Source organism: Ipomoea triloba, chromosome 5, assembly GCF_003576645.1.
Source record: "Ipomoea triloba cultivar NCNSP0323 chromosome 5, ASM357664v1".
In the NCBI taxonomy this organism is placed as follows: domain Eukaryota; kingdom Viridiplantae; phylum Streptophyta; class Magnoliopsida; order Solanales; family Convolvulaceae; genus Ipomoea; species Ipomoea triloba.
In genome coordinates this window covers 24,541,928-24,567,705 of record NC_044920.1, presented here as the reverse complement: position 1 = coordinate 24,567,705, position 25,778 = coordinate 24,541,928, and the positions used below count along the sequence as shown (strand labels likewise).

Genomic DNA, 25,778 nt, shown 5'->3' with positions numbered 1-25,778 from the left:
CTAATTGGAACTTTAAAAAACTTCAATGACCTATTTAACATATTTTTTAAAAAAAAAAAGTCATATTTACGTTTACCTGCTATTACAGGTCACTAACAGGTAATTATGCCTTGATGAACTAAATTGAAATGTTTATGTATCTTATTGAAACATTAAAAGGTTCTTTGGCCTATTTGACATATTTTTTCCAAAAAAATTCATATTTACATTTACCTGGTATTACAGGTCACCAACAGGTAATTATGCTTTGTTGAACTAAATTGACATGTTTATGTATCTTATTGCAACTTTAAAAATTTCTATGGCCTATTTGACATATATTTTCCCAAAAAAATCATATTTACATTACCTGGTATTACAGGTCACCAACAGGTAATTATGCTTTGATGAACTAAATTGACATGTTTATGTACCTAATTGCAATATTAAAAACTTCGACGGCCTATTTGACATATTTTTTCCAAAAAAAAGTCATATTTACATTTACCCGCTATTACAGGTCCATAACAGGTAATTATGCCTTGATGAACTAAATTGACATGTTTATGGACCTAATTGCAACTTTAAAAACTTCAATGGCCTATTTGACATATTTTTTGCAAAAAAAAAGTCATATTTACATTTACCTGCTATTACAGGTCAACAAGTAATTTTATCTTGATGAACTAAATTGACTTTTTTGTGTATCTAATTGGAACTTTAAAAAACTTCAATGACCTATTTAACATATTTTTTAAAAAAAAAAAGTCATATTTACGTTTACCTGCTATTACAGGTCACTAACAGGTAATTATGCCTTGATGAACTAAATTGAAATGTTTATGTATCTTATTGAAACATTAAAAGGTTCTTTGGCCTATTTGACATATTTTTTCCAAAAAAATTCATATTTACATTTACCTGGTATTACAGGTCACCAACAGGTAATTATGCTTTGTTGAACTAAATTGACATGTTTATGTATCTTATTGCAACTTTAAAAATTTCTATGGCCTATTTGACATATATTTTCCCAAAAAAATCATATTTACATTACCTGGTATTACAGGTCACCAACAGGTAATTATGCTTTGATGAACTAAATTGACATGTTTATGTACCTAATTGCAATATTAAAAACTTCGACGGCCTATTTGACATATTTTTTCCAAAAAAAAGTCATATTTACATTTACCCGCTATTACAGGTCCATAACAGGTAATTATGCCTTGATGAACTAAATTGACATGTTTATGGACCTAATTGCAACTTTAAAAACTTCAATGGCCTATTTGACATATTTTTTGCAAAAAAAAAGTCATATTTACATTTACCTGCTATTACAGGTCAACAAGTAATTTTATCTTGATGAACTAAATTGACTTTTTTGTGTATCTAATTGGAACTTTAAAAAACTTCAATGACCTATTTAACATATTTTTTAAAAAAAAAAAGTCATATTTACGTTTACCTGCTATTACAGGTCACTAACAGGTAATTATGCCTTGATGAACTAAATTGAAATGTTTATGTATCTTATTGAAACATTAAAAGGTTCTTTGGCCTATTTGACATATTTTTTCCAAAAAAATTCATATTTACATTTACCTGGTATTACAGGTCACCAACAGGTAATTATGCTTTGTTGAACTAAATTGACATGTTTATGTATCTTATTGCAACTTTAAAAATTTCTATGGCCTATTTGACATATATTTTCCCAAAAAAATCATATTTACATTACCTGGTATTACAGGTCACCAACAGGTAATTATGCTTTGATGAACTAAATTGACATGTTTATGTACCTAATTGCAATATTAAAAACTTCGACGGCCTATTTGACATATTTTTTCCAAAAAAAAGTCATATTTACATTTACCCGCTATTACAGGTCCATAACAGGTAATTATGCCTTGATGAACTAAATTGACATGTTTATGGACCTAATTGCAACTTTAAAAACTTCAATGGCCTATTTGACATATTTTTTGCAAAAAAAAAGTCATATTTACATTTACCTGCTATTACAGGTCAACAAGTAATTTTATCTTGATGAACTAAATTGACTTTTTTGTGTATCTAATTGGAACTTTAAAAAACTTCAATGACCTATTTAACATATTTTTTAAAAAAAAAAAGTCATATTTACGTTTACCTGCTATTACAGGTCACTAACAGGTAATTATGCCTTGATGAACTAAATTGAAATGTTTATGTATCTTATTGAAACATTAAAAGGTTCTTTGGCCTATTTGACATATTTTTTCCAAAAAAATTCATATTTACATTTACCTGGTATTACAGGTCACCAACAGGTAATTATGCTTTGTTGAACTAAATTGACATGTTTATGTATCTTATTGCAACTTTAAAAATTTCTATGGCCTATTTGACATATATTTTCCCAAAAAAATCATATTTACATTACCTGGTATTACAGGTCACCAACAGGTAATTATGCTTTGATGAACTAAATTGACATGTTTATGTACCTAATTGCAATATTAAAAACTTCGACGGCCTATTTGACATATTTTTTCCAAAAAAAAGTCATATTTACATTTACCCGCTATTACAGGTCCATAACAGGTAATTATGCCTTGATGAACTAAATTGACATGTTTATGGACCTAATTGCAACTTTAAAAACTTCAATGGCCTATTTGACATATTTTTTGCAAAAAAAAAGTCATATTTACATTTACCTGCTATTACAGGTCAACAAGTAATTTTATCTTGATGAACTAAATTGACTTTTTTGTGTATCTAATTGGAACTTTAAAAAACTTCAATGACCTATTTAACATATTTTTTAAAAAAAAAAAGTCATATTTACGTTTACCTGCTATTACAGGTCACTAACAGGTAATTATGCCTTGATGAACTAAATTGAAATGTTTATGTATCTTATTGAAACATTAAAAGGTTCTTTGGCCTATTTGACATATTTTTTCCAAAAAAATTCATATTTACATTTACCTGGTATTACAGGTCACCAACAGGTAATTATGCTTTGTTGAACTAAATTGACATGTTTATGTATCTTATTGCAACTTTAAAAATTTCTATGGCCTATTTGACATATATTTTCCCAAAAAAATCATATTTACATTACCTGGTATTACAGGTCACCAACAGGTAATTATGCTTTGATGAACTAAATTGACATGTTTATGTACCTAATTGCAATATTAAAAACTTCGACGGCCTATTTGACATATTTTTTCCAAAAAAAAGTCATATTTACATTTACCCGCTATTACAGGTCCATAACAGGTAATTATGCCTTGATGAACTAAATTGACATGTTTATGGACCTAATTGCAACTTTAAAAACTTCAATGGCCTATTTGACATATTTTTTGCAAAAAAAAAGTCATATTTACATTTACCTGCTATTACAGGTCAACAAGTAATTTTATCTTGATGAACTAAATTGACTTTTTTGTGTATCTAATTGGAACTTTAAAAAACTTCAATGACCTATTTAACATATTTTTTAAAAAAAAAAAGTCATATTTACGTTTACCTGCTATTACAGGTCACTAACAGGTAATTATGCCTTGATGAACTAAATTGAAATGTTTATGTATCTTATTGAAACATTAAAAGGTTCTTTGGCCTATTTGACATATTTTTTCCAAAAAAATTCATATTTACATTTACCTGGTATTACAGGTCACCAACAGGTAATTATGCTTTGTTGAACTAAATTGACATGTTTATGTATCTTATTGCAACTTTAAAAATTTCTATGGCCTATTTGACATATATTTTCCCAAAAAAATCATATTTACATTACCTGGTATTACAGGTCACCAACAGGTAATTATGCTTTGATGAACTAAATTGACATGTTTATGTACCTAATTGCAATATTAAAAACTTCGACGGCCTATTTGACATATTTTTTCCAAAAAAAAGTCATATTTACATTTACCCGCTATTACAGGTCCATAACAGGTAATTATGCCTTGATGAACTAAATTGACATGTTTATGGACCTAATTGCAACTTTAAAAACTTCAATGGCCTATTTGACATATTTTTTGCAAAAAAAAAGTCATATTTACATTTACCTGCTATTACAGGTCAACAAGTAATTTTATCTTGATGAACTAAATTGACTTTTTTGTGTATCTAATTGGAACTTTAAAAAACTTCAATGACCTATTTAACATATTTTTTAAAAAAAAAAAGTCATATTTACGTTTACCTGCTATTACAGGTCACTAACAGGTAATTATGCCTTGATGAACTAAATTGAAATGTTTATGTATCTTATTGAAACATTAAAAGGTTCTTTGGCCTATTTGACATATTTTTTCCAAAAAAATTCATATTTACATTTACCTGGTATTACAGGTCACCAACAGGTAATTATGCTTTGTTGAACTAAATTGACATGTTTATGTATCTTATTGCAACTTTAAAAATTTCTATGGCCTATTTGACATATATTTTCCCAAAAAAATCATATTTACATTACCTGGTATTACAGGTCACCAACAGGTAATTATGCTTTGATGAACTAAATTGACATGTTTATGTACCTAATTGCAATATTAAAAACTTCGACGGCCTATTTGACATATTTTTTCCAAAAAAAAGTCATATTTACATTTACCCGCTATTACAGGTCCATAACAGGTAATTATGCCTTGATGAACTAAATTGACATGTTTATGGACCTAATTGCAACTTTAAAAACTTCAATGGCCTATTTGACATATTTTTTGCAAAAAAAAAGTCATATTTACATTTACCTGCTATTACAGGTCAACAAGTAATTTTATCTTGATGAACTAAATTGACTTTTTTGTGTATCTAATTGGAACTTTAAAAAACTTCAATGACCTATTTAACATATTTTTTAAAAAAAAAAAGTCATATTTACGTTTACCTGCTATTACAGGTCACTAACAGGTAATTATGCCTTGATGAACTAAATTGAAATGTTTATGTATCTTATTGAAACATTAAAAGGTTCTTTGGCCTATTTGACATATTTTTTCCAAAAAAATTCATATTTACATTTACCTGGTATTACAGGTCACCAACAGGTAATTATGCTTTGTTGAACTAAATTGACATGTTTATGTATCTTATTGCAACTTTAAAAATTTCTATGGCCTATTTGACATATATTTTCCCAAAAAAATCATATTTACATTACCTGGTATTACAGGTCACCAACAGGTAATTATGCTTTGATGAACTAAATTGACATGTTTATGTACCTAATTGCAATATTAAAAACTTCGACGGCCTATTTGACATATTTTTTCCAAAAAAAAGTCATATTTACATTTACCCGCTATTACAGGTCCATAACAGGTAATTATGCCTTGATGAACTAAATTGACATGTTTATGGACCTAATTGCAACTTTAAAAACTTCAATGGCCTATTTGACATATTTTTTGCAAAAAAAAAGTCATATTTACATTTACCTGCTATTACAGGTCAACAAGTAATTTTATCTTGATGAACTAAATTGACTTTTTTGTGTATCTAATTGGAACTTTAAAAAACTTCAATGACCTATTTAACATATTTTTTTAAAAAAAAAGTCATATTTACGTTTACCTGCTATTACAGGTCACGAACAGGTAATTATGCCTTGATGAACTAAATTGACATGTTTATGTATCTTATTGCAACTTTAAAAGGTTCTATGTCCTATTTGACATATATTTTCCAAAAAAATTCATATTTACATTTACCTGTTATTACAGGTCACCAACAGGTAATTATGCTTTGTTGAACTAAATTGACTTGTTTATATACCTAATTGCAACTTTAAAAAACTTTTAGTGGCCAATTTGACATATTTTTTGCAAAAAAATCATATTTACATTTACCTGCTATTACATTTCAATAACAGGTAATTATGCATTGATGAAGTAAATTGACATGTTTATGTACCTAATTTCAAATTTTAAAAGTTTGAGGGCCTAAATAATTTTTGAGGTAAAGTTCGATGGTCTATTTGACATATTTTTTGCAAAAAAAACTCATATTTTCATTTACCTGCTATTACAGATCACTAATAGGTAATTATGCCTTGATAAACTAAATTGACATGCTTATTTACCTAATTGCAACTTTAAAAAGTTTGAGGGTCTAATTAATTTTTCACGTAAAGTTCGATGGCCTATTTGATATATTTTTTTTCAAAAAAAAAGTCATATTTACATTACCTACTATTACAGGTCACTAACAGGTAATTATGCTTTGATTAACTAAATTGACATGTTTATGTATCTTATTGCAACATTAAAATTTTCAATGGCATTTTGACATATTTTTTCCAAAAAAAAGTCATATTTACATTACCTGTTATTACAGGTCACTAATAGGTAATTATGCCTTGAATAAACTAAATTGACATGTCTATATACCTAATTGCAACTTTAAAAAGTTCGATGGCTTATTTCACATATTTTTTCCAAAAAAATGTTATATTTACATTTACCTTCTATTACAGATCACTAACAGGTAATTATGCCTTGATGAACTAAATTGACATGTTTATGTATCTAATTGCAACTTTAAAAATTTCGATGGCTTATTTGACATATTTTTATTCCAGAAAAAAGTCACATTTACATTTACCTGCTATTACAGGTCATTAACAAATAATTATGCCTTGATGAACTAAATTGACATGTTTATATACCTAAATACAACTTTAAAAAGTTTGAGGGCCAAATTAATTTTCCAGGTAAAGTTCGATGGCCTATTTGACATATTTTTTGCAAAAAAGGACATATTACATTATCTGCTATTACAGGTCAGTAACAGGTAATTATGCCTTGATTAACTAAATTGACATGTTTATGTATCTAATTACAACTTTAAAAAGGTTGAGGACCTAATTAATTTTTCAAGTAAAGTTCGATGGCCTATTTGCCATAATTTTTGCAAAAAAAGACATATTTACATTTACCTGCTATTACAGGTCACTAACAGTTGATTATGACTTGATGAACTAAATTGACATGTACTTAATTGCAACTTTAAAAACTTTGAGGGCCTAATTAATTTTTCAGGTAAAGTTCGATGGCCTATTTGACATATTCTTTGAAAAAAAGTCATATTTACATTTACCTGCTATTACAGGATACTAACAGGTAATTACGCCTTGATGAAATAAATTGACTTGTTTAATTACCTAATTGCAACTTTAAAANATTTGACATATTTTTTGCAAAAAAAAAGTCATATTTACATTTACCTGCTATTACAGGTCAACAAGTAATTTTATCTTGATGAACTAAATTGACTTTTTTGTGTATCTAATTGGAACTTTAAAAAACTTCAATGACCTATTTAACATATTTTTTTAAAAAAAAAGTCATATTTACGTTTACCTGCTATTACAGGTCACGAACAGGTAATTATGCCTTGATGAACTAAATTGACATGTTTATGTATCTTATTGCAACTTTAAAAGGTTCTATGTCCTATTTGACATATATTTTCCAAAAAAATTCATATTTACATTTACCTGTTATTACAGGTCACCAACAGGTAATTATGCTTTGTTGAACTAAATTGACTTGTTTATATACCTAATTGCAACTTTAAAAAACTTTTAGTGGCCAATTTGACATATTTTTTGCAAAAAAATCATATTTACATTTACCTGCTATTACATTTCAATAACAGGTAATTATGCATTGATGAAGTAAATTGACATGTTTATGTACCTAATTTCAAATTTTAAAAGTTTGAGGGCCTAAATAATTTTTGAGGTAAAGTTCGATGGTCTATTTGACATATTTTTTGCAAAAAAAACTCATATTTTCATTTACCTGCTATTACAGATCACTAATAGGTAATTATGCCTTGATAAACTAAATTGACATGCTTATTTACCTAATTGCAACTTTAAAAAGTTTGAGGGTCTAATTAATTTTTCACGTAAAGTTCGATGGCCTATTTGATATATTTTTTTTCAAAAAAAAAGTCATATTTACATTACCTACTATTACAGGTCACTAACAGGTAATTATGCTTTGATTAACTAAATTGACATGTTTATGTATCTTATTGCAACATTAAAATTTTCAATGGCATTTTGACATATTTTTTCCAAAAAAAAGTCATATTTACATTACCTGTTATTACAGGTCACTAATAGGTAATTATGCCTTGAATAAACTAAATTGACATGTCTATATACCTAATTGCAACTTTAAAAAGTTCGATGGCTTATTTCACATATTTTTTCCAAAAAAATGTTATATTTACATTTACCTTCTATTACAGATCACTAACAGGTAATTATGCCTTGATGAACTAAATTGACATGTTTATGTATCTAATTGCAACTTTAAAAATTTCGATGGCTTATTTGACATATTTTTATTCCAGAAAAAAGTCACATTTACATTTACCTGCTATTACAGGTCATTAACAAATAATTATGCCTTGATGAACTAAATTGACATGTTTATATACCTAAATACAACTTTAAAAAGTTTGAGGGCCAAATTAATTTTCCAGGTAAAGTTCGATGGCCTATTTGACATATTTTTTGCAAAAAAGGACATATTACATTATCTGCTATTACAGGTCAGTAACAGGTAATTATGCCTTGATTAACTAAATTGACATGTTTATGTATCTAATTACAACTTTAAAAAGGTTGAGGACCTAATTAATTTTTCAAGTAAAGTTCGATGGCCTATTTGCCATAATTTTTGCAAAAAAAGACATATTTACATTTACCTGCTATTACAGGTCACTAACAGTTGATTATGACTTGATGAACTAAATTGACATGTACTTAATTGCAACTTTAAAAACTTTGAGGGCCTAATTAATTTTTCAGGTAAAGTTCGATGGCCTATTTGACATATTCTTTGAAAAAAAGTCATATTTACATTTACCTGCTATTACAGGATACTAACAGGTAATTACGCCTTGATGAAATAAATTGACTTGTTTAATTACCTAATTGCAACTTTAAAAAGTTTGAGAGCCTAATTAATTTTTCACATAAAGTTCGATGGCCTATTTGACATTTTTTTTTTCAAAAAAAAAGTCATATTTAGATTTACCTACTATTACAGGTCACTAACAGTTGATTATGCCTTGATGAACTAAATTGACATGTTTATATACCTAATTGCAACTTTAAAAAGTTCGATGGCCTATTTGACATATTTTTATCAAAAAAAGGTCATATTTACATTTACCAGCTATTACAGGTCAACAGGTAATTTTGCCTTGACGAACTAAATTGACTTTTTTATGTATCTAATTGCAACATTAAAAACTTCAATGCCCTGTTTTACATATTTTTTAAAAAACAAGTCATATTTACATTTACCTGCTATTACACGTCACTAACAGGTAATTATGCATTGATGAACTAAATTGACATGTTTATGTACCTAATTTCAAATTTTAAAAGTTTGAGGACCAAATTAATTTTTCAAGTAAAGTTCGATGGCCTATTTGACATAATTTTTGCAAAAAAAGACATTTACATTTACATGCTATTATAGGTCACTAACAGGTAATTATGCCTTGATAAACTGAATTGACATGTTTATGTATCCAATTGCAACTTTAAAAAGTTCGATGGACTATTTGACATATTTTTTGCAAAAAAACTCATATTTACATTTACCTGCTAGTACAGGTCACTAACAGGTAATTATGCCTTGATGAACTAAATTGACATGTTTATGTTGCAACATCAAAAAGTTTGAGGGCCTAATTAATTTTTCACGTTAAGTTCGATGGCCTATTTGACATATTTTTTTTCAAAAAAAAAAAGTCATATTTATATTACCTACTATTACAGGTCACTAACAATTAATTATGTCTTGATGAACTAAATTGACATTTTTATGTACCTAATTGCAACTTTAAAAACTTCAATGGCCTATTTGACATATTTTTTGCAAAAAAAAAAGTCATATTTACATTTACCTGCTATTACAGATCAATAGATAATTTTGCCTTGACGAACTAAATTAACTTTTTTATGTATCTAATTACAACTTTAAAAATTTCAATGTCCTATTTGACATATTTTTTCAAAAAAAAATCATATTTACATTTACCAACTATTACAGGTTACTAACAGGTAATTATGTCTTGATGAATTAAATTGACATGTTTATGTTGCAACTTCAAAAAGTTTGAGGGCCTAATTAATTTTTCAAGTAAAGTTCGATGGCCTTTTTAACATATTTTTTGCAAAAAAAGTCATATTTACATTACCTGCTATTACAGGTCACTAATAGGTAATTATGCCTTGATGAACTAAATTGACATGTTTATGTATCCAATTGCAACTTTAAAAAGTTTGAGTGCCTAATTAATTTTTCAAGTAAAGTTCGATGGCCTATTTGACATATTTTTTGCAAAAAAAAAAGCATATTTACATTTACCAGCTATTACAGGTCACTAACAGGTAATTATGCCTTGATGAACTAAATTGACATGTTTATGTATCCAATTGCAACTTTAAAAAGTTCGATGGCCTATTTGACATATTTTTTGCAAAAAAACTCATATTTACATTTACCTGCTAGTACAGGTCACTAACAGGTAATTATGTCTTGATGACTAAATTGACATGTTTATTTACCTAATTGCAAGTATAAAAAGTTTGAGGGGCCTAATTAATCTTTCACTTAAAGTTCGATGGCCTATTTGACATATTTTTTTCAAAAAAACTCATATTTACATTTACCTGCTATTACAGGTCACTAACAACTAATTATGCCTTGATGAACTAAATTGACATGTTTGTTTATCTAATTGCAACTTTTTAAAGTCTGAAAGCTTAATTAATTTTTCAAGTAAAGTTCTATGGCCTATTTGACATATTTTTTGCAAAAAAAGTCATATGTAGATTTAACTTGTATTATAGGTCACTAAGAGGTAATTATGCATTGATGAACTAAATTGACTTGTTTATGTACCTAATTTAAACTTTAAAAACTTTGAAGGCCTAATTAATTTTTCAGGTAAAGTTCGATGGCCTATTTGACATATTTTTTGCATAAGAAAGTAATGTTTACATTTACCTGCTCTTAGAGGTCACTAACAGGTAATTATGCCTTGATGAACTAAATTGACATGTTTATGTATCTAATTGCAACTTTAAAAAGGTTGAGGGCCTAATTAATTTTTTAAGTAAAGTTCGATGGCCTATTTGACATATTTTTTGCAAAAAAGGACATATTTACATTATCTGCTATTACAGGTCAGTAATAGGTAATTATGCCTTGATTAACTAAATTGACATGTTTATGTATCTAATTACAACTTTAAAAAGGTTGAGGACCTAATTAATTTTTCAAGTAAAGTTCGATGGCCTATTTGACATAATTTTTGCAAAAAAAGACATATTTACATTTACCTGCTATTACAGGTCACTAACAGGTAATTATGCCTTGATGAACTAAATTGACAAGTTCGTTTACCTAATTGCAACATTTTAAAGTTTGAAAGCCTAATTAATTTTTCATGTAAAGTTCTATGGCCTATTTGACATATTTTTTGCAAAAAAAAAAGTCATATTTAGATTTAACTGGTATTATAGGTCACTAACAGATAATTATGCCTTGATGAACTAAATTGACTTGTTTATGTACTTAATTGAAACTTTAAAAATTTTGAAGGCCTAATTAATTTTTCAGGTGAAGTTCGATGGCCTATTTGTCATATTTTTTTGCATAAAAAAGTAATATTTACATTTACCTGCTATTACAGGTCACTAACAGGTAATTATGCCTTGATAAACTAAATTGACATGTTTATGTAACTAATTGCAACTTTAAAAAGGTTGAGGCCTAATTAATTTTTCAAGTAAAGTTCGATGGCCTATTTGACATATTTTTGACAAAAAAAGGCATATTTACATTATCTGCTATTACATGTCAGTAACAGGTAATTATGCCTTGATGAACTAAATTGACATTTTATGTATCTAATTGCAACTTTAAAAAGTTTGAGGACCTAATTAATTTTTCAAGTAAAGTTCGATGGCCTATTTGACATATTTTTTGCAAAAAAAAGACATTTACATTTACATGCTATTATAGGTCCCTAACAGGTAATTATGCCTTGATAAACTGAATTGACATGTTTATGTATCCAATTGCAACTTTAAAGAGTTCGATGGCCTATTTGACATATTTTTTGCCAAAAAAAGTCGTATTTACATTTACCTGCTATTACAGGACACTAACAGGTAATTGTGCCTTGATAAACTAAATTTACATCTTTATATACCTAATTGCAACTTTAAAAAATTCAATGGCCTATTTGACATATTTTTTCCAAAAAAAAGGCATATTTACATTTACCTGCTATTAAAGGTCACTAACAAGTAATTATGCCTTGATGAACTAAATTGACATGTTTATGTACCTAATTGCAACTTTCAAAAGTTCGATGGCCTATTTGACATATTTTTTCCAAAAAAAAGTCATATTTACATTACCTGCTATTACAGGTCACTAACAGGTAATTATACCTTGATGAACTAAATTGACTTGATTATTTACTTAATTGAAACTTTAAAAATTTTGAGGGCCTAATTACTTTTTCAGGTAAAGTTCAATGGCCGATTTAACATATTTTTTGCAAAAAAAATAAAAATGTCATATTTAGATTTAACTGGTATTACAGGTCACTAACAGGTAATTATGCCTTGACGAACTAAATTGACTTGTTTATGTACCTAATTGAAACTTTAAAAACTTTGAGTGCCTAATTAATTTTTCAAGTAAAGTTCGATGGCCTATTTAACATATTTTTTGCATAAAAAAGTACTATTTACATTTACCTGCTATTACAGGTCACTAACAGGTAATTATGCCTTGATAAACTAAATTGACATGTTTCTGTATCTAATTGCAACTTTAAAAAGTTCGATGACCTATTTGACATATTTTTTTCCAAAAAAAGTCATATTTACATTTACTTGGTATTACAGGTCACTAACAGGTAATTATGCCTTGATGAACTAAATTGACTTGTTTATGTACCTAATTGCAACTTTAAAAATTTCAATGGCCTATTTGACATATTTTTTGCAAAAAAACTCATATTTACATTTACTTGCTATTACAGGTCACTAACAGGTAATTATGCCTTGAAGAACTAAATTGACATGTTTATTTACCTAATTGCAACTTTAAAAAGTTTGAAGGCCTAATTAATTTTCCACATAATGTTCGACGGCCTATTTGACATATTTTTTGCAAAAAAAGTCATATTTACATTTACCTGCTATTACAGGTCACTAATAGGTAATTATGCCTTGATTAACTAAATTGACATGTTTATGTATCTAATTGCAACTTTAAAAATTTCGATGGCCTATTTGACATATTTTATGCAAAAAAAAAAAAAAAGTCATATTTACATTTACCTGCTATTATAGGTCACTAACAGGTAATTATGCCTTGATGAACTAAATTGACATGTTTATGTACCTAATTGCAACTTTAAAAACTTCGATGGCCTATTTGACATATTTTATGCAAAAAAAAAAAAAAAGTCATATTTACATTTACCTGCTATTACAGGTCACTAATAGGTAATTATGCCCTGATTAACTAAATTGACATGTTTATGTATCTAATTGCAACTTTAAAAATTTCGATGGCCTATTTGACATATTTTTTGCAAAAAAAAAAAGTCATATTTACATTTACCTGCTATTACAGGTCACTAATAGGTAATTATGCCCTGATTAACTAAATTGACATGTTTATGTATCTAATTGCAACTTTAAAAATTTCGATGGCCTATTTGACATATTTTTTGCAAAAAAAAAAAGTCATATTTACATTTACCTGCTATTACAGGTCACTAATAGGTAATTATGCCCTGATTAACTAAATTGACATGTTTATGTATCTAATTGCAACTTTAAAAATTTCGATGGCCTATTTGACATATTTTTTGCAAAAAAAAAAAGTCATATTTACATTTACCTGCTATTACAGGTCACTAATAGGTAATTATGCCCTGATTAACTAAATTGACATGTTTATGTATCTAATTGCAACTTTAAAAATTTCGATGGCCTATTTGACATATTTTTTGCAAAAAAAAAAAAAAGTCATATTTACATTTACCTGCTATTATAGGTCACTAACAGGTAATTATGCCTTGATGAACTAAATTGACATGTTTATGTACCTAATTGCAACTTTAAAAACTTCAATGGCCTATTTGACATTTGTTTTGCAAAAAAAAAAAAAAAAGTCATATTTACATTTACCTGCTATTATAGGTTAACAGGTAATTTTGTCTTGATGAACTAAATTGACTTTTTTATGTATCTAATTGCAACCTTAAAAAACTTCAATGGCCTATTTAACATATTTTTTCAAAAAAAAAATCATATTTACACTTACCTGCTATTACAGGTCACTAACAGGTAATTACGCCTTAATGAACTAAACTGAAATGTTTATGTACTTAATTGCAACTTTAAAAACTTCAATGCCTTATTTGACATATTTTCTGCAAAAAAAAAAAAAAGTCATATTTACATTTACCCGCTATTACAGGTCAATAACAGGTGATTATGCCTTGATGAACTAAATTGACATGTTTATGTAACTAATTGCAAATTTAAAAAGTTTGAGGGCCTGATTAAGTTTTCAGGTAAAGTTCGATGGTTGATTTGACATATTTTTTGCTAAAAAAACGTCTATTTACATTTACCTGCTATTACAGGTCACTAACAGATAAATTATGTCTTGATGAACTAAATTGACATGTTTATTTATCTAATTGCAACTTTAAAATGTTTGAGGGCCTAATTAATTTTTCAGGTAAAATTCGATGGCCTATTTGACATATTTTTTGCATAAAAAGTCATATTTACATTACCTGCTATTACATGTCACTAACAGGTAATTATGCCTTGATGAACTAAGTTGACTTGTTTATGTATCTAATTGCAACTTTAAAAACTTCAATGGCCTATTTGACATATTTTTTCAAAAAAAGTCATATTTACATTTACCTGCTATTACAGGTTACTAACATGTAATTATTCCTTGATGAACTAAATTGACATGTTTATGTACCTAATTGCAACTTTAAAAACTTCAATGGCCTATTTGACATCTTTTATGCCAAATAAGTTATATTTACATTTACCTGGTATTACAGGCCACTAACGGGTAATTCTGCCTTGATGAACTAAATTGACATGTTTATGTATCTAATTGTAAAAGTTTGAGGGCCTAATTAATTTTCAGGTAAATTTCGATGGTCTATTTGACATATTTTATGCAAAAAAAAAAGTCATATTTACATTTACCTGGTATTACATGTCACTAACAGGTAATTATGCCTTGATGAACTAAATTTACATGTTTATATATCTAATTGCAACTTTAAAAAATTTGAGGGCCTAATTAATTTTCAGGTAAATTTCGATGGCCTATTTGACATATCTTATGCCAAAAAAAGTCATATTTCCATTTACCTGGTGTTACAGGTTAGTTACAGATAATTATGCCTTGATGAACTAAATTGACATGTTTATGTATATAAATTATAACATCAAATATTATATATTGCAATTGAAGATATGTTTTAGATCGATTATGTTTTCTAATGCTATCCTTGTTTGAATTCTAACAAATAGTTGCTTAATTAATAACTAATGTGTAGATGTACGCATGCAGTGTTGGAACTTTAGATATTTTATAATTCATTGTTTATTATTTTTATAAATTAGGCAAATATACTTGTTTTCTAGTAACTCAGTTATAGTATTCAATTGCTATTCTAATTCATGTGTATGGAAGATATATTTTTGTGTAGATATATTGCATTTTTGCCATCTTACGCAAACCTTAAAGTATAGAGTGTTTTGGGCCGAAAGTTAAAGTTGAGGATATTGTTTTTATTAATAGTATAGTATAGATAGATTGCATTGCAAGGAAATATATGTACTGTATTATTACGATTAGTAATTTTAATCTAGAATTGTATTACGAATAAGAACGTAGGTAAGAATATATTTTATTAGGAATTGTATTACTATATTTTAATTTACAATTGTATTATGAATAGAAATTGTATTACCATATTTTACAATATTACGCAAACCTTAACAATATAGGAGTGTTTTGGGTGGGAAGTTAAAGTTGAGGATATTGTTTTTATTAATAGTATAGATTGCATTGCAGGGAAAATATATGTACTGTATTATTACGATTAGTAATTTTAATCTAGAATTGTATTACGAATAGGAACGAACGTAGGTAAGAATATATTTTATTAGGAATTGTGTATTACTATATTTTAATTTACAATTGTATTAGAAATAGAAATTGTATTACCATATTTTACAATATTACGCAAACCTTAACAGTATAGGAGTGTTTTGGGCGGGAAGTTAAAGTTGAGGATATATTGTTTTTATTAATAGTATAGATTGCATTGCAGGGAAAATATATGTCGTACTGTGTTATTACGATTAGTAATTTTAATCTAGAATTGTATTACGAATAGGAACATAGGAGAATATACTCCGTATATTTTATTAGGAATTGTGTTATTAGGTACATAATACATTTTAACTATATTTACTTTTAGTGAATAAATTAAATTATGTAGATATTACAATTATCATGTTGTCTATTTAAAGTTAATAAATTGTGCACACATTTATAGTAATGTATCAACTGTACATAATTGATAGAGTAAATTGTTCCGTGAAGTATACGGATCAATCAACTATTGTATGAACCAATAGGAACCTTGTTCTTGATTCTAAAATGAAAGAATGAAGAACAAGGGAAATTGTTAAGAATAAGAAAAGAATAGACCTTGATGAGCCTTGAGTGTTGTATGGAGTAGTTACCGAGACCCATTACAATGAAAGGTTATGGCCCTTATATAGTTACAGGTCTTGACCTTTCAGGATATAATATTCTCTAAAGGATACTTGTCCCTTAATATTTTCAAAAGGACACTTAACTTTAATTTTCAGAGATATAATATTACATCAATTATACATTTTGAGTAATTCTTGTGATATTTATACATCAATAATCAATAATATATTAACTATAGATATATAATTTAAATGTTATTTCAGATAAGTGATTCACATTACAATATTTACCCTATAAGGAGGGGAGAAAGTGGCGTTTGATATACTTGGATTGGGTTATCGGTTGGAGTGATAAAATTGAACACGGATGAGTTTTAGTGTTTGGACTATTAGTTTATGATAACTCTAACACTGCTAAAATATGAAATATTATAGCTAAAAAATATTAGTCACTTCAAAGCAAATTTATTTACTTTGAGATATGTTCAATAATGAAATACAATCATGATAGCAACAATGACAAAAGGAACAAAAGGGGGAGAATTTGGATAGAGATGAGATGGTAGTAGATAGCTTTGGATACGTGTGGGGTTGCCTGCCTTCTGCTACAGTTTCAGGCTTTAATTTTTCAGCGGCATGGTCGCCGCGTCTGTAATATCCTTTATGTCGCTTTCGTGGTACGTGTACGTAGGATACTCCTACGTTTATTTCCACGGCGATAGGCTCAAAGCTTCGATCCTCGTCACCATCTATGTATCATATGGAGCAATATAATGCTATAAATCTTTCATGTATTTTTTTTTTCCTCCTAAAATGGCATCATCTGATTAATAGCTATATTTATGTTTTAATTAGTAATGTGGTAGTCAATTTATTAGCACCCAATAAATGAAAGTCACATCATGAGAAAAAAGTTTGAAGAAAAAAATCAAGAGGCCGGGAAAAAAAAATTTTCCTATCATATGTTATTGAAAAATGATAGATATTAAGAAAATAGTCAAATAGATTGATTATGATGACTAACGACAACGCTCTGACAACCGGTGACAATGGAGAAGGTGACTTGATTGCTTTCTTCAGCTGAAAAAGCGACCAAATGGTTGCCTTCAATTCTCATATGGAAAAGGTGACTTCGTCGGAGAAGACAACCATTTGGTTGCCTTCCAGTGGGGAAGAGGTTCCCTTTTCCAGTGGAGAAGGCAACCAGCAAGTCGCTTTTCTCCTCTGAAGAAACTAGCGACAGTTGGCGGTCAATCGAATGTCATAGCCGATAGTCGAATCGCACCGGAACCATAGTGACCACCTCATTTACCAATTTCTAGGCTTTAATAATGCACAAAAATCACACGTTGATGGACTTAATTGCATCTTAAAAAGTTCAAGAGTCTAATTGACTTCTCGTATAAAGTTTTTCGGTCTATTTGATTATTTTCCCTAGATATTATGATTTTACTACGGAAATTTACACTCAAATTAGATATCTTATATGTTACTAAAAATATTATTAGGGTTATCATTTTGCTCTAGAGTTAACACTCAAATTAGATTCGTTAGGTGGTTGGGAGTGTGAGGCAGTGAGGGTAGTGCTAGCCGTATCACTCATATGGGTAAAAGGAACGTTGTTGTCACTATGCACCAGGGTTCGCACTTAAATTGGCTTTACTGGGGGTGCGAGGTAGTGCCCTGTATGGGTAAAAAGAATTGTTTTATTTTGATAGACATAAACACATTGCTAATAAACTACTTAAATCTTGTGTTTTTCTTTTGTTTTTGTTTTTGTTATATTTCTTGGTCTGTTTTTACCTCAACAAATACATTCTTGCAAATTGACTCATGACTGACAATATGATGAATTTGGTTTCATTTCTAAGCCATTCATGTACTCTCACAACCACCAACAGATTTTGTTTTGTGGCCAACTACACCATATTTTGTCCTAGTTCAACAAAGAGAGTTTTTTGTACCGGATTATGTACCATCAAACATAATATGTTCGATTGCATGTACTAATGTTAACGGGACCTAGTATGACTTAAATTATACATATAATCGCACCCATTATAAAATGGCATGAATCCCGATCAACATTAAATTTAAGACTTGAATATATTTTAAAAATTTTTGAGTTTGAGTGTCCTTAATAGAATAACTAAGTAATTTTTGGATTTTTTTCCCAAAAAAAAAAAAGAAAAGAAAAAAGTAATTTTTGGACTCGAAATTAATATGAAGTTATATGACCACTCTATATCAGAAACTTATTTAAAGAAGAAAGCTTAGAGCATTACTGGAAACAAGCAAGTAAACTGTGTTAGTTGAGGAATCCTTTATTTCCGTTCAGATAGCGCCGCGCCGACTCAAGTCTTCAACATTGCGCCGCCTGGTCCGCCTAATCTCCATTTCTGGGAGATCCATGGAGGCGTCCATGTCGTTAGCTCAGAATTCAGGTGCCTATTGCGTGGCGGAGAAGAAGCCATGCGTGGGCTGGGTGGAGAAGTATTTCAAGGACTGTCTCTGCAACATCAGCGACGACTTCTCCTTCGTTCTCGGCCTCGTTAGCCTCGTCTGCTGGGGCGTCGCTGAGATCCCTCAAATCGTCACTAACTTCCGCACCAAGTCCAGCCATGGCGTCTCCCTTCTCTTTCTCCTCACTTGGATTGCCGGGTTTCTCGCCTTCTCCGTTTGAATTTCTCGTCTTTTTGCTGGTTTGCTAAGATTGTGTATGTATCACCACCTGTTTGATTTTATGTCTCTTGATTTTTTGATGCAGAGACATATTCAATCTAGTTGGCTGCCTTCTTGAGCCTGCAACTGTAAGTTTTCTCGTTATTTTCCATGTAATCTTTTACCAGTTTTCTGCTAAAGATGTTGTAATCTTCTTTTTTTTTTTTATGGTTGCTCGCAGTTGCCAACCCAGCTCTACACTGCTCTGGTAATTCTTTCTGCTCAGTGTTGTGTTTTTCTTCCTGGATGATTGCAATTTAGGATTATAAGCCGCCATTGTTATGCGTGAGAGAGCTTATTATCGATAACATATTATATCAATATTATATTACTTTGTTTTGATATGAACTATTGGGCAGCTCTACACAGCTACTACAGTGGTACTAGTGTTGCAAAGTATGTACTACGATTTCTTGTATAGATGGTGGAAAGACAAGGAGGATGCTGGTGATTCTAATCAGCTGGTATAACTAATTATATGTTGCCAAATTTTTTTTTTTTGTCTTTAGTATATCTGCGATGCATACCTAGTTCCTGAGTTATATGTGTGACCATCTTAACCTCTAAGGAAAGTAATTTTATTAGTCCCTTGAAAACTATTATTGTCGTCAATATGTCACTTAATAAAGTAGTTGATTTGATCGTTCAAAGACTAACTTAAGATCGTAATGCATATAATTCATAGACTATGGGATATTTGAATGACCAAAAGTGTAATTTTCCTTATATGTTTATGTTTTTACTTGAATCTTCCACTTGAAAAAGAATGTTTAGTACTACATGGTTGTTGAATGATGAATAGGTGGACGAAGCAAAGAAGCCTCTACGGCAGCGCAAATCTGGTGGCTCAGGCATTCCAATACCTGATGGGGCATCCAGAGCAGCACGGCCGCACCAGGTTGACTACTATTACACGTGAGTTAGTTTATACCGATTTTCTCTTTAATTTTTGAACGTGAGATTCTCAACACTCTCACTCGAGGAGTCGAGGACTCGAGTGGAGAACAAGGCCATTTTGAATCTAAAATGGTTGAATGTGCAGGTCAGCGAGATCTATGGCGGGCAGTGCAACTCCACCATTTAGGACTAATTTGTGGCTGGCCAAGAGTGGCCCTTCAGCTCTGGGAATGGACAATGATTGCTCTTCTGATGATGAAACAGTAGAGGCACCATCAATGAATTCCATTAGCCAGCCAAAGCCTATCCCACGATCTGTAAGCACTATCTTGTTTTGAATGATTGGTTAATATAATATGCAGAGGCTTTGTCAAAAGTGGAAGATGACAATCCATTGCCATGGCAACTTGCTTGTCTGTGGAAAGTTTGCCAGTTACTTTTTATCTGTAGAGATGAGCTTTGCTTTGCAGCTGCTCAGACCTGTGGAACTTGTGTTTTTAAAAACAACCCAGTTTTCTAATCATTATGCACTGTTTATCTAGTTTTCAGTGTTCATTGCAAATATGAGTTAATATCATCAGGGTCCTTCGAGTATAATGGTTTTGTCACTTTAGTCCTAAATTTTCAAATTGACCACCCGTGATCATTCGACTTTCAAATTGTTACCATCCGTGGTCCAAGTTAATCATTCATGTCCTTCAACTATCAAATTTTAACCAGTCATGATCCTTCTAGGAGGACCACAAGTGATTTAATTTTAAAAGTTGAAGGATCATGGTGGTTAACTTGGACAACGGATGGTCAATCTGAAAGTTTAGGACTAAACTTGGCAAAATCACTATACTCGGGGATCCCATATGGCATTCACTCTTGCAAATATATACTACCACAAGAATCAACTCAGATTATCATTCTCAGAGCCTTTGGATTATTACAACATTCTAATAAATTATTTTGACAATCAATAACTGTTATGTGGAAAATTCGAATTGCAGGCAGGTTATGGTGCATTCTTGACTACTTCACTCAGCATACCTCATCAAACAAAGGCTTTGATGCCTGTGTATGCTGCACTTGGTGGAAGGAAACTGCTACAGGTTTGAATCAATTGGACTGATAGCTTATAGCTATCTACCTGCTCATAGCAAAAATCAAGGTGGAATCTGAGATTTTGTCATGGAGTTTTGCAGGAAAGTGGAACAGAACACAGCAGTTTTGGGCAATGGTTAGGGTGGATGATGGCTGCCATATATATGGGTGGCCGAATACCTCAGATCTGGTTAAATGTGAGTGTAATGAAGTACTAATGAACAACTTCCCAGTGTTTGCCCCTTGTTTTTGAATCCCATTTTTCTCTTAGTTGGCTTCTCATTTTCACTCTTTTCTTCTTCCATCAGATCAAAAGAGGGAGTGTGGAGGTAATTCTTGAACCTCTCTCTTACATCTTAACTCTTGAGCCTAATTCAGAATACTTGAGACCTAGTTTGACAGCATAGAAAAAGTTTGAGAAAGTGTTTCTGACCTTGTAGGGATTGAATCCACTCATGTTTATCTTTGCACTTATGGCCAATGCCACTTACGTGGGAAGGTAAGCTCCCTCTCACCCTACCAATGCTAACCCGTTGCGCAAGAGCTCTTACTGCAGTATTCCCCACTCTCTCTCACTCTCTTTCCCTTTTGCAGCATTCTTGTGAGAACAACAGCATGGGACAAGATCAAACCAAACCTGCCTTGGTTGTTGGATGCTGCTGTCTGTGTCGGGCTGGACATATTCGTATCCTTGACTTCTCAAATTCATCTCTTCTGTATTGTGGCTCCAAACATAGCACAGACAAGTCGATTCCTTCATTTATATATTAATTAAACCAGTTGAAATAAGCAAAAGATGAAAATGAAGAAAAATTGAAAAGATTTCTGATTTTCATGCTATCTTTCATTCTTCTCTTAAGCTGTTCTGCCTTAAAAGAACTGATAGATTATACTACAATACATATACTACAGATACTGCAGAAAGAACAGCGGTGGAAGCAGAGAAGACTCCGCAGGCTAAAGCTAAATGAGCAAACATTCAAGACACAACACACAAATGCATTGACAAGAAATAGTAGCTTCTCATCCTCTAGTCACAATCTAATGCTCATAGATCTATTGTTGTGTAACTTGAGTCTGATATTTATCATAAGACAACCTTTTCTCCTTCAAGTCTGTTTCCCCTTGTTGACTTTGCCCCGAGTGATAAACATCAGACAATGTGAAAACAAGAGACTTGTTTTAGCAGTTTTTTCTCAGTAAGTAATCAGCTCTAGAATCTAAATTCAATCAAAAGAGTTCCACAATTAACTATTCTTTATCTCTCAACTAAGTAGTACCAAAATAGAAAGAATGTATACAACATAGGAAAACAAGATATCAAGCCATTCAAACTTGCTGAAACCATAAAATGAATGCATTATTGAAGGAGCCTAAAACAAGAAATCTTCCAGCCTAAGTATCCTGTGAAACTAGTTTCAGAGAGCAGCAGAATACGACTTCTGTATATTCATTCAACAGTATTATTAAGCCGGGGACAGTCTATGCATCTTTGATCAACTACATTAAATGGTCCTCATGACATGACATTTAAAGCCTCTTAATTTGATGATTCAGTATGATGCAATACTTAAAACCACTGCAAAATTCAGTAAAGTGGTAATCTTCTGCTGAAAAATGGATTTCTATTCATTTAGCATAGTAATGGCTATAAATCCTACAATCAGATTGCCAATGATGAAGAGCATAAACATGTCATTTCTTGGCAGGGGTAGATACAAAACCAATAGGTGCAATGAGTGCAAATAATCTGTTACAACATACATACATATAGGCGGTCAATCAAAGAGCATACCGTGATTCCTACCAAGGGTACGGAATTAGCCTTGTTGTGGACACCAGTATATAACTGTAGACCGTTATCTCGTCCACCGAGGCTCAGGAGCTCTTGGGATTGGAGTGCAATCCTAAATAGAGAACATGCCATTGCCCAAGCTGCTAGGGCTGGGTTCATTAATCTTTTTCAAGATTACTGCATGTGCCATCCTGATATCTCTACTACACTTGTCAGCCTGGTCAGTCAAAACCTGAATGGTTTCCATGAAAGAAATGACATTCTTCTTGATGTCCTCCATTGCACTACTCACTGCATCATTTTGCTGCATAGCAAAATCAGCATTGTACAACAATCCCTGGATCTGTTCCTGCAATCTATCCACCAAACGCTGGATGCTCTCCAAATCTTGAATCACAATATAATTCCCAGCTCCAATTGTAGTCAGGATCTCCCTTTCCCTCTTCAGATCATTCTCATACTTCTTCCACATATTGTTTATCCATTTCCCCACAGTCCCCAGGGGCACCGAGGCCGCCGCCGCCAGAGCCGTTACCACTGGCGGCGCCGTGACGACAGCCGCCACCACTGAGCAAATCAGTACAGAGACAAACACGGTTGCGAAGATTACATTGGATATTCTCCTCCAGGACTTCACCTTCCGCAACTTCTTATCGAGTCTACTCTTCTTCTCCTTCATCTTATTCAACATCAATTCCTGCTGTTTGTAGACGGAATGGAACAAGGAGAAGAACTTCTCAGTGAACGGATCCCCGGCATCCTTGAATTTCTTCAACTCTGCTAACGTCTTGGAGTACAGCTGAACTGAATCGTGCCCCGGTTCGGTAATCTTAGCGGATTCCTCCTCGAATTTCTGTAATGCGAATCTGAGTATAGACTGGCTGTGGTGGGCCCGCTGTAGGGCATCCTCGAGGGCGGTGCAGAAATTCATGGTGTGCCGGCTGTTCTCCAGGTACTCCTTGACGAGATCGAAGAGGTCCGGATCTTTCCAAATATCCCTTTTGCTTTCGAGAATTAGGTTTACCACCTCCTGGTTCATCTCGAGGAAGCACAAGGTGACCTCGCGGAGAGAATCGAGGGAGAGGGCGCGGTAGTCGAGAGTGACGGCGACGGAGTTTATGGCTTTAGTGGTTCGAGCTTGGAGAGCTGAATCGAAGGCGCGTAGGTCCGGATCCTCTTCGCATGCCGACTCGTAGGAAGTCAAATCGGGTGAGTCGTCTGAGTTGGAGGTGGTCGCCGGCGGCGACGGCGACGGCGAAGGTGCAGAATCCGGTGGTGGTTGCGGGTGATTTGAGCTCTGCTCTCTTGTTTTGCTGGATCGATTGCCCATTTTCCAGAAAATGTTAAGAGAATTTGGAGGTTTTGAATGTGATGAATTTGAAGCTGGTAAGCACGAGTATGGAATTTTGACGGAAAGAGAAGAGACGAAGACGACAGACACAAAAGGTAAAATAGGAAAAAGACCGGTTGGTTCACTTTGGTTTAAACCCGGTTACTGTTCTCATAGCCCCAACGCGTTGCAATTCTAATGTCCAAGGCAAATAATTCCTGAAAGAAATTAACATCACATTAACATATATATATATAGTACTGCAAATTTCACTGATTTTTAGCCATAGCCATAGCCATTGAAATGCATATATATTACCTATTGCAATTTGAATAATTGAAATCAATCTCTTCCACCGGGCCGAGATCGATCTGATGCCTTAGTCATTGAAGCTAGTACATTTAAGCCAGATTCCTAACATAGTTATTTAGTATCAAATTCTCTTATATGTATACTATACCTAGCACACAACATTATTTCTGTAAATTAAAAAACAAAAGATATGAAAAAACTGAATCCAAGATGCCTATTCTGGTATTTTCTTCACCAGAAGATAACGGTTGAGCCCTGCTAGTTGATTTGCCAGAGATTTTTTTTATAAGAAATGGAGTCTAGGAAATTCCACGATCGGGTCATATGGAGTTGCAAAATGTGATCTGGAAAAACAGACATCACTCTGGAGTTTTGAGCGATTAATCCAGTTTCTTCCATTATCAACCTAGCTGAAAATCCAGAGAAGCCATTTGTGTAGGTGTACACCAATGCATTTTTGTGCCTGATACACATACATGTCAATAAACATAAGAATAACAATTTATTATTATATATTTTAGGTATCAGATCACCTTTGGATAAGCTCAACTTGATTCTTTCCCATGGCGCCATTACTAGATGGGGTTGTAGCACCCATATAGACGATGCAAACTACTTTATCATTTTGTTGTAGCGTAGGAGGCTCTAGCTCAGATTCTCTGAGACAATAGTTAAAGAAAAAGACAGCAGACACACATAAAAACACAAAAAAAAAAAAATTGATATCTTTATATTGTTCTTGGTACTGCTAGCTAGCTGATGATAAATTGATAATGGTTATGATGATTGATGATGATGAGAAG

The 25,778-nt window shown here is 31.4% G+C and overlaps 2 protein-coding genes across 3 annotated transcripts; one reads left to right on the top strand and one right to left on the bottom strand.

The window, feature by feature from the left end:
• The first annotated feature begins 19,115 nt into the window (after positions 1-19,115).
• LOC116019096 (probable vacuolar amino acid transporter YPQ1) lies at positions 19,116-22,723 on the top strand. Of its 2 annotated transcripts, XM_031259188.1 has the most exons (12): positions 19,116-19,492; positions 19,599-19,641; positions 19,734-19,760; positions 19,912-20,016; positions 20,355-20,467; positions 20,595-20,766; positions 21,445-21,546; positions 21,640-21,735; positions 21,847-21,867; positions 21,979-22,037; positions 22,133-22,223; positions 22,425-22,723. In XM_031259188.1, the coding sequence occupies exons 1-12, from the start codon at positions 19,242-19,244 to the stop codon at positions 22,497-22,499; spliced, it is 1,155 nt and encodes a 384-aa protein (XP_031115048.1). In that variant the 5' UTR covers positions 19,116-19,241; the 3' UTR covers positions 22,500-22,723. The 2 variants fall into 2 exon arrangements, with proteins under 2 accessions (XP_031115048.1, XP_031115049.1); XM_031259189.1 differs by lacking the exon at positions 19,912-20,016.
• Positions 22,724-23,143: 420 nt separating this feature from the next.
• LOC116019095 (UPF0496 protein 1-like) lies at positions 23,144-25,093 on the bottom strand. Its single transcript, XM_031259187.1, has 2 exons — positions 24,982-25,093; positions 23,144-24,881 (listed from the first exon to the last, which is right to left on the bottom strand). Exon 2 carries the CDS (start codon positions 24,661-24,663, stop codon positions 23,446-23,448), a length of 1,218 nt encoding a protein of 405 aa, XP_031115047.1. The 5' UTR covers positions 24,664-24,881; positions 24,982-25,093; the 3' UTR covers positions 23,144-23,445.
• Between the last annotated feature and the right edge of the window lie 685 nt (positions 25,094-25,778).